The sequence below is a fragment of the Macrobrachium rosenbergii genome, chromosome 55, assembly GCF_040412425.1.
Source record: "Macrobrachium rosenbergii isolate ZJJX-2024 chromosome 55, ASM4041242v1, whole genome shotgun sequence".
Lineage (NCBI taxonomy): Eukaryota > Metazoa > Arthropoda > Malacostraca > Decapoda > Palaemonidae > Macrobrachium > Macrobrachium rosenbergii.
In genome coordinates, this window is record NC_089795.1 from 11,539,363 (window position 1) to 11,549,617 (window position 10,255).

The 10,255-nt window shown below is 38.7% G+C and overlaps 2 protein-coding genes across 3 annotated transcripts in view; one reads left to right on the plus strand and one right to left on the minus strand.

The window, feature by feature from the left end:
* The window catches only part of LOC136835899 (zinc finger protein OZF-like), a 124,888-nt gene extending 122,006 nt beyond the window's left edge, over window positions 1–2,882 (plus strand). The window contains exon 4 of one of the 2 annotated variants that reach the window (XR_010852277.1): window positions 2,826–2,882. The gene's annotated coding sequence lies outside the window, so the exon portion shown is untranslated. The remainder of the gene's footprint in view (window positions 1–2,825) is intronic. The other variant, XR_010852276.1, reaches the window with a different exon arrangement.
* Window positions 1–7,203, minus strand: part of LOC136835736 (uncharacterized) — a 50,495-nt gene extending 43,292 nt beyond the window's left edge. Inside the window, exon 1 of the mRNA XM_067099598.1 lies at window positions 7,107–7,203. Within this exon, the coding sequence (XP_066955699.1) occupies window positions 7,107–7,203 (97 nt within the window). The remainder of the gene's footprint in view (window positions 1–7,106) is intronic.
* Between the last annotated feature and the right edge of the window lie 3,052 nt (window positions 7,204–10,255).

Below are 10,255 nucleotides of genomic sequence, written 5' to 3' on the forward strand. Positions count from 1 at the left end.
CAACCCTCCACCAATAACCTTCCACCTCTACCAAAAGTTTCCACACATAACTCCCATTAATAACCCTCCATCCGTAATCTGCCCACAACCCTTCACACACAACCCACTACCAACAACCTTACACCCACAACCCTTAATGCACAGCCATTCACCCACACCGTTCCACCCACAACCCTCCACCTGCCATCCATCTACAGTTAATACTCACAATTTTCCACTCACAACCCTCCCCCAACAGCCACTGAACCACAACCATCCACCTGGCATCCACCCACAATCCCCTGCACACAGTCCTCCAGTCACAACCCTCCAACATCTCTCTGCCCACAACCTTCCACATAAAACCCTTCACCCACAGCCTTCCATCCACCATCATCTAACTACAACCCTCCTCACACGAACATCGGACAAAACTCTGACCACAACCCATAGTTACCTACATCCATCCAACCCTAGACCTACAACCTTACACCCACAATCCTCAACTCACAGCCATCCACCCACGACCCATCACCCACAATCCTCCACTCACAGCCATCCACCCACCACCCACAATCCCTACCCACAATCCTCCACTCACAGCCATCCACCCACGACCCACCACCCACAATCCCTACCCACAATCCTCCACTCACAACCACCCAATTGCAACCAGTTTGAGAGAGAACGAGAGACACTATATAAATTTGTTAAATGCTCAGGTTTGAGCAATGTAGTATCAGGCTTAGAGTCTACAGTGCCGTATTCATGGCACTGTACACTCTAGTTCTAACACTACAATTGCTCTAATGTGAACATTTAATAAATTTTATATAAATCTCTCTCTCTCTCTCATTTAACAGAGCTGTTGGTTCTGGCAGATATTTTACTTACGGTTCCAACCCACCCTATTTATCAGGGACCAGCACCAAGAGTGGGCGGATGAGCCAGCCCAACTCAGTGCCGGTCCCAAGCCCAGATGAATAGGGTGGGTTGGAATCACCCGCCCACTCTCAGTGGCCAGGTTAAACTGTTGTGTCGTCCTCAGCAGGGAAATGAATCAAGTTATTCAGTCGAGCTCAGCTGACGAGCTCTTCCTGATTGACATAAGGCCAGAAGAGAATGGGTCACTTAAACCGCCTGACGACTGTGGGGTTGACCGCACACCCAAAACGACATGAGAGGAACCGCCATGAACACCTTGTTTGGGGGTAATATAACAGTCACTACCATTCTCATACTTATACTTGTTTAATTCAAGTATGAATGAACCCCACGTGCATGAAACCTCAAACATCCTGCCTTTTGAGTTCTGCTTACGACACTCATACTGTTATTATTATTATTATTATTATTATTATTATTCAGAAGATGAACCCTATTCATATGGAACCATCCCACAGAGGCCATTGACTTGAAATTCAAGCTTCCAAAGAATATTAAGGCATTCATTAGGAATAAGTAAGAGGAGGCAAAGGGAAATACAGTAAGAGGAGATCCCACTATTAAAAGAGAAAAAATAATTTAAATAGATAAAAATGTATTCAAACGCAAGGAGAATACTATTAGGGTAGTAATGCATTGCATCTTCGCTTGAACTTCTGAAGTTCCAACCACACGACATCCTCTGGGAGGCTGTTCCACAGTGTCCAGCTGTGTGAGGAATAAAGGACCTCTGGAAGCGAGGAGTTCCTAACAGTTCATGTTAACACTTTCAACTCATTTTTTTATCCACCTTTGGTATTCACAAACATACTTCCATGATGCATACAACTGGCAAGGCTGTGAAGAACGGATCTGAGGCGAGATTACAGAGGCAAATTGAACTGCAAGTACTGTTCCCTGTAGGGGGATTGTGCCGTCAGTGCATCTCATGTGGTGCACTGTAAGCATTACTCAGGATCAAGTTCTTCATTGGAGGGGTGGGTAGAGCTCTCGGCTAGCACGCTGTTGGCCCAGCGTTCGACTCTCCGACCAGCCAATGAAGAATTGGAGGAATTTATTTCTGGCGATAGAAATTCATTTCTCGTCATAATGCGGTTCGGACTCCACAATAAGCTGTAGGTCCCGTTGCTAGGTAACCAGTTGGTTCTTAGCCACGTCAAATAAATCTAATCCTTCGGGGCCAGCCCTAGGAGGGCTGTTAATCAGCTCAGTGGTCTGGTTAAACTAAGGTATACTTTATTACTTACGGTTCTTTGCGGCGTCCTTTCGGCCCCTGGCTGAAACCCCTTTCATTCTTTCCACAGTGCCTCCGTGCATATTCTCTCTCTTCCATCTTACTTTCCACCCTCTCCTAAAGACTGCTTCGTAGTGCAGCTGCTTTGAGGTTTTTCTCCTGTTACACCTCTCAAACCTTTTGCTGTCAGTTTCAGTTTCAGCACCGAATGACGTCATCACAGGTCCCAGCTCTTGGCCTTTGGCCTGAATTCAGTATTCCTCTCTATCCTGCAAGTACTGTTTTTCTCTTCTTACTGAGTAGCTATTCGTCACAGTTGAGTGGAGAGGTTTACGAATAACTACGAAAGCTTACTAAACAGAGTAAATTTTACATTTGGTATGCACAAATTTGGCTTATCATTACTTGGTTCCTCTCCTGCTCCATTCTTGCTGGTGGCCACATCTATGCTCTTAAGACTGTCATGAAAAGAGTGCTTGCCAGGTGAGATCTGGACCTCTGTTTCCCAGGTCTGTTTTCCCAAAAATTATAAACTGTTCTTTATTTTCAATATCTTAGTCAATTGTAACTGGAGTTTTATGGTTTTGTCTTTTTAAAATGTCTAGTTTTTTTTGTTTTTTGATTATATTTGGTGAACTTTCATTTTGAGGTCATATTTTCGTTTCAGGTATGACAAATGGTCCACAGATGCGTAGGGGTTTTGTAGACAACATCTTCAGAGGGTTTAAGGTGATTATTTCTGTACATATTTTGGTATGTATGTACAGTATGTATGTATGTATTATTATGTATTATTATTATTATTATTATTATTATTATTATTATTATTATTATTATTATTATTATTATTATTATTATTATTCAGAAGATGAACCGTATTCATACGGAAGAAGCCTGCAGGGGCTGTTGACTTGAAATTCAAGCTTCCAAAGAATAATATGGTGTTCATTCGAAAGAAGTAACAGATGGCGATGTAATATAGAGAGAGGAGGTCAGTTATTAGAAAAAAAACTTATATTAACAAATAAATAAATGAACAGATAAAATAATAATTGTTATGTCTTTATAGTTCCATTATTACATCAACTTTTCCTGGATCTTTTTAGGTGACTAATGGCCTTTCAGTGAAATTTGATTCTTGCTTATTTATTACTTTCGTTTCCTTTTCAGTAAATACTTTTTGAAAATTTCCATTTATCATAAAAGTCGTGGTCATTGTATATCACACCTTTCAAGCGTTCTTCACTGTGGGTAGTAGTTGTCCATAAATATATAAGTGATTTATATGATTATTTTTGTGTATCACTATTTGTTTCTTTTATACATTTTTCATCTGTTCCAACATGGCTGTCAACTTTGCATTTTCCTTCCATTTCTGTTTTTGTTTCTTTCAAAAAAAAGAACCATTCTGGCCTTTTTATATATATATATATATATTTATATATATATATATATATATATATATATATATATATTCTCATGATATTGTCTTTAAAATGTATGTCTTTCCATGATTTTGATATAGTTACTGTTCTAGATACCATGCGTTCTGTGTAATAATAATAATTGTTGAGGTATCATATGTAGTGTAATGTCAGATCTCACAAGAATTAGTGATTTAGATAACTTCACTTAATTTAGAATTAATAATACAACTTTAATAATAACGTAGTATATAATCACGCATTTGGTCTCCCAGCCACGTGTGATAGCGAATGCTTTGTTTCGCTTCGAGTGTCATCACGAGAGATAAGCGAGGACTTGGGTTCTTCGTCTTCTTTTAAAAAGCATGCCAATCATGATTAGCCACGTGTGTATTGTATCGATCGTGTTGAGATTTCTTCAAAAGCTTTGTCCCATACGATTTTCTGGTAAAGACGTGTGTGCCTTTTTGGCAATTGCGCCATGTTTAAGATTACATTGCTCTGAGCACGTATTGTTCTAATGTGTTAGTTTTGGCACCAAGACATTTTGCTCAGGAAGTAACGTCATCTTTCTTTTCCAGAACTTTCTCCTGTATCTCGTTCCCAAAATGTAATGATGCAATTCTATGGGGGGTTTTACTTAACTTGAATCCTAAAATTTGCTCATTCTGATTTCAGAGACCTTTTGTGTGGTTCTCTCTCTCTCTCTCTCTCTCTCTCTCTCTCTCTCTCTCTCTCTCTCTCTCTCTTCAAAAGAGAGATATTATTAACAAAATATTTGTGTGGTCATTGATATTAATTTTAGCTTTTGGGATCTGATAATGGTAGGAAAAATTGTGTATATTAGTAACGGCACCTATCAAAATTGTGTTTTGCGAATCTTGAGCAGCTGCATTAGGGGTGATTTTGTCAAAGTTTTCACAAGCTTGTGTAAGGTAAAGTGACTTTTACTTATTATTACCATGCTATAATAAGGTCAGTATATTAAGGGATATTTGCTTTAGTGAATTTACACTATATTTAATTTTTCATGTCTTGTGTAGTAGTGTGTTCTTAATGTCATTTGAATTATTTGATTCTTTTTGAATTATTGGTTTAGTTCTTTGTGAATTTAACACTTTGCCATATTTTATAGGTTTGTCATCTCTTAATTTTTCACATTTTATATAGTGGTGATTTAACATTTATTTACTTAGGATTTTAAGTATTTCTTAATAGTTTAAGATTGCATACTTGATTTGATTTTCATTTACTAAGATTTTCTTTTCAAATCTTAAGTATTTCTGAATATTTTAAATTTTGCTTGATTAATTCAGTTTCTTGATAAATTAACCTTTGTAATTTAACTAAAGAATTAATTAAATTTTGTGTTTTCAAGTGATAGTAAATTTTTTCAGATTATGAATTCTGGTTATAAAATTTGAATTTAAAAGTAAATTTTTATATTTAAAATTTTTACAGCAGTGTTTCATTTACTGACTGTCAGTGATAGGATTAATTGTGTGCATAAGGCATAGTGATAAACATGTTTTGTTCCTTTAGTTTTGCTGAAGTGAATTAAGACCAGGGAAACAGTTAAAATTGTTTGATGGAGTGACGCCCTTTTACTTTAGTATGTTTCTTGTTTAAATGTTGATACCTCACAATTGCTTTGATAAACTTAGTCTGATTTTTCATGTGTTTATTAAACTTTTTAAGTGACACTGTTCCCCTTAGAATACTCAGTCATAATTTTAACGTTATGAGAGTTCAGGTGTCTGGCTGAAATGATGTAGATCTTTGAATTCTGTGATTAATTGCGTAATAACCAGGTACTTGGAACGCTTCGTGACAATATAATATTGAGGCATTTTTCATTGTAATTCAAACAATACATACGAGTCATTTTGTATCTGATCCTGTATATTTGATAAACATCTTTGATCCAATCCCCTTTTTGTGTGGCATGAATTTTTAAGGAAGTTTTAATTGGTTTTTAAGAGTGGTTTAAGTCTCTAAGTCTCTCTCTCTCTCTCTCTCTCTCTCTCTCTCTCTCTCTCTCTCTCCACCAGCAGCTGCAAGGCATAGTGCCTTAAAATCTTTGTATCTGGACTAAATTACAAACTGACATACACTGCATGCAGATTTTTAAATTTTAAACATAACGTCATTGGGTGCTGAATTTCTATTGGTCGCCGGGTCCCATTCTCTCGCTGGTGGTCTGTGGGCAGCATGGGTATTCCCGGTTTTAAGTGGGACGCGTCTTATGCCGCGGCTTGCAGCAAAGGGCATAGGCAAGGGCGCGATTCCTGTCTCTGGCCGATAGTCTTGATTTGCTTCGTTGCGGGTAGTCGTGTCGAGGGATGTTATGTCGCTTGCGTCTCCCTTCGGATTCTCACGGATGTCCTGTGATTTCCTTGAAGAAGAAGAGAAGATGAAGTCCTTGCTCCTCTGTGTATTCAGTGCAGGCCATTGATGATTTATACTCGCAGCTCCTGCTGTTTGCAATGTGCGGAACCGGGCTTCTCTCTGCACGATCTCTGTGCTTTCTAATAATTCTTCCTTAAAAATTCCAACGTTTTACATATTTCTTTTGAAATTGTAGGATCAAGGTTATTCGTGCCTTGAATGATACTCATGTTTTTACAATAACTTTTATAAAGCTAGAATCAATGATAATCCTTTGTAGTGCATTATTAGAATGAGCTGCCTTTCTTGCCCCTTACCAGTTGATAGCATGATTGTTCTCACTGACATGTACAAAAAGTCCACTGTTCACCTGTGCATATCTCACACATTTCTCATGCTGCTCAATTCTCTTTCCCAGAGCCTTAAAAGTTTGACCAATATACAAGCTGTCACAAGACTTGCATGGAATTCTGTATACACATCCTGTAGTATTGTCGGGAGGGTTATTTTTAAGTACTTGTTTCATTGTGTTCAGATGTGATACAAACTCCAAAAGTCTAAAGTAGAGGGGGGATATTTTTCATTCCATTATTATATGGTAGTACAAGCAGATTTCAGTTGTAAGATTCTTTTTTGCAGCTTCTAATGCATTGGCTAGTACATATTCAGTATGTCATTTTCTCTTCTGTGGTATAAAGTGACATATGCATATATGTAATTATATATATATATATATATATATATATATATATATATATATATATATATATATATATATATATATATATATTTAATATATATATATATATATAATTGTAACCACCCAACTCCCCAACTGATTTATAAATTAAATATAGTAATTTTCATACTGATAACTAACTGAGGAAGGGCATGAGAAACTCAGCCCCTGTCTGCCTAACTTTCTCTCCATACTCCCCTTCCGGTACATCTTGACCTTTCCTGAGAACTGGTGCTTGAAATTGCCTCCTTTCAGGCAAAAGGCGAATGGAGATGAAGCCTACTGAAAACTGCCGTGAAAGTTGACTTCCCCATAAAAACTGGTGAACATGGGTTGCCAGAAGTTACCCGATGGCTTAAATGCACCAGATGCCAGGGCAACGCTCTCAGAAACATACCTGGTGAAAGACGGGACACACTGCCCCTTGCAAGCTCCTTCTGAAGCTGACCCTTATGGCCACCACAGTACTTGCAAGTGTGACCCATTAAATTCATCCCTCCATTCTTGGAGGGGTGGGTAGAGCTCTCGGCTAGTATGCTGTTCGCCCGGTGTTCGACTCTCCTACCGGCCAATGAAGAATTAGAGGAATTTATTTCTGGTGATAGGAATTCATTCCCCGTCATAATGTGGTTCGGATTCCACAATAAGCTGTAGGTCCCGTTGCTAGGCAACCAGTTGGTTCTTAGCCACGTCAAATAAATCTAATCCTTCGGGGCAGCCCTAGGAGAGCTGTTAATCAGCTCAGTGGTCTGGTTAAACGAAGATATACTTAACTTTGAGGTTTTTCCAAACAGTCACGTAACGTTAATCTCCAATTGAAGTTTTATTTTCTTTTCTGAAGTGCAATTTCTCACAAGTCCTGACTCAGTTAGGCCAATGTGAAGTTTTAACTTAAGCATCCCGCACCTGAATCGAGTTTTCTTGGGACCGTGTGTGCAGTCCTCGATTTGCCAACGTAGTTATAAATTCCGTGTGCAACCGCTTGCATCTTTCTAATTGCAGACGGTCATCGCTGTGGAAACGAATGTTTATCTTGTGCCCCTTGTAGTGGCATTCCCACTGCAATCAATCCTTCAGAGTCACTTTCAAGAGGATCCCTCATTTATTCTTCAGTACTTGACCCGTTACTGAGTTAGTCAATCTCGAGGCAGAATATTACTTTCCCTGCCTATCAATCCCCAGTCTTCCGATTCATGTGTTCAATTGTATATATATTCCCTTTTAAAGTAACCCTCAGAGTTTATTTGCAACAATTCCTTGTTGAATTAAGCCTTCCAGCCCAACTGTTTTCTTTTTAGGCTACTCACTGACCCAGAAATCGCAGTCAGCTAATCAAGGTGTAATAGAAATTTCCCTGGACTTCAGCCAGACTCCTGATTTGATCCCTGAGAAGGAATAAAGGAATAAAGGTTAGAATGAATACCCTAAAAGTAACGACCGATCACTCAGAACCACAATCTGCATCATTGCAAGGTCCTTGCAAACTGCAGGTCCCAGCGAGTAGTTTTTCTAAGGTTGCGCGAGATTAGAAATGAATCTGGTAAAGTAAATCCTCAAATAAGCACAAGCAAACAGTTTTCCACAGTATAAGTACTATGTTATTATTTTGAGCTTATCATAGGTGCAAGTAAAATCGTGACTGTGAACAGTGTTGGGCAACAACAGTGCTAACAAGAGTTTCCATAGCGGAGAGAGAGCATATTTTCCAAAACACAAGCTTTGTGACCAACGCATGGTAGTCCGCATGTCTTAACTTCTAGGTAGCTTTGCAGTGAAGTACGAATATATAAGTGATAAAGAAAGGAAATAGGGCGCTTATTTCATCCATGTGCTCTGGACAATTTGTCGTCCAAGAATGAGCTAGGCCACACTGGAAATTCGGGCCGCGAATTAAAGCCCATCCAGAAATTTTTGCTCTCTCTCTCTCTCTCTCTCTCTCTCTCTCTCTCTCTCTCTCTCTCTCTCTCTCTCTCTCTCTCTCATTGCAGCAAAAGCACTAGGTTTTCTTAGAAATCCCGTTTAAAATTTTAAATAATTATTTTGTTGTGTCTGAGAGAAAAATCATTTCATTTGCGGACACGTGAGCCATTGTCGACCTCGAAATCATTGCCTTTTGAACGCCATTTAACTATAAGTAATCAAGCGGATTTCTGCGCATTCATAAATCCCAAATCCCCAAGCCGGGAAAACCCGTTCCAATAGCGTTTGTCTTTTTCAGAACTTTTCGCGCAAGATTTCGCTCAAAACGAACAGCATGTGTTTCACCCAGCTGCCCCAAAACCTTCCCCGTCAAGAACAATCCGTGTGACCATTGTGTCAAAAACTATTAGTATGTAGCCACGTGCCTGTCAGGCAAGAATTCACAAGTCGATTAAACACATCGCGGACATGACCGTAGGAAAAATATTCAACCCGTGCATGATAGCTGTAAGAATTTTTTACTCTTCATATCAGGGAGAATTTAATTGCCTCGCCTCGGTGCTGAAATTTATAACAGTCACATTATTTGCATTTGGTTACCTTCGTACTACAGGCAGTTCAGTTATTATTGCCAAGTAAGGACGTGTGTTACCCGAAACTTGTAACAAAACGTGCGCTCATCTGCGCCAACTATAGCTGTTTCTCAGCATAATAAATCCGTTCAATTACGAATGCCCACGTTCTATGGACACGCTGTACTAATTCCTTTGAGAATCCTATATCTAAGAACACGCTAGAGTCGTTCCCTTACGAACCTTTACCAATTAAGTAATCATCTTACTTTATTTTATACTCATTGAATGCTGCTTAATATCGTTGTCTTAGAAAGGAAAATTATTACTGACGTTCGCAGCATAAGTCAGTTCTGCAAAGTAGAGTAAAAGTCAGAAGTGGTTTCTTTTGTTTGTAATTGACTTTGATCTTTCATAGAGATATTACATTTTCTGAGTTCTAAGAACCCCTTAAATTCGTTCAATTATGAACGCCCACGTTCTATGGACACGATGTATTCGTCCAGTCAAGACCCTTACGTTGAAGAACCCTCTGGAATCGTTCACTTTACGAACCTTTACGTTCTAAGGACTCCCCAAATTCGTGCCTTTGAGAATCTTACGTTCTGTACACGACCTAGATTCGTTCATCTAAGAACCCTCATGCTCTTCAAGCTACCAGTTACTTTCATTTAAGAGCCATTCTTCGAACAATCAATTAATTACGTTCACCCAAGAAACCAGTACGCTTGTAAGAGACCATTTAGCAAAATGCAAACAGATTCTGCTACGATTAATCTACGGCGACTATGTCCTGTGTAGACGACATCCGTATTCTCCACCAGCTCTTGTGTCGTAGGTTTGCGGTTGTGATGGCCGACGTAGTGTTGGTGGATGGATCCATTATTTCGATGGGCCTGTAGGCGTCTCTTTAGTGTGGTGGAAGTTAGATAAGTGTGGTGGAAGATGATAAATGATATATATATATATATATATATATATATATATATATATATATATATATATATATATATATATATATATAAAGACAAAATCCACAAAGGAAAGAGGAACG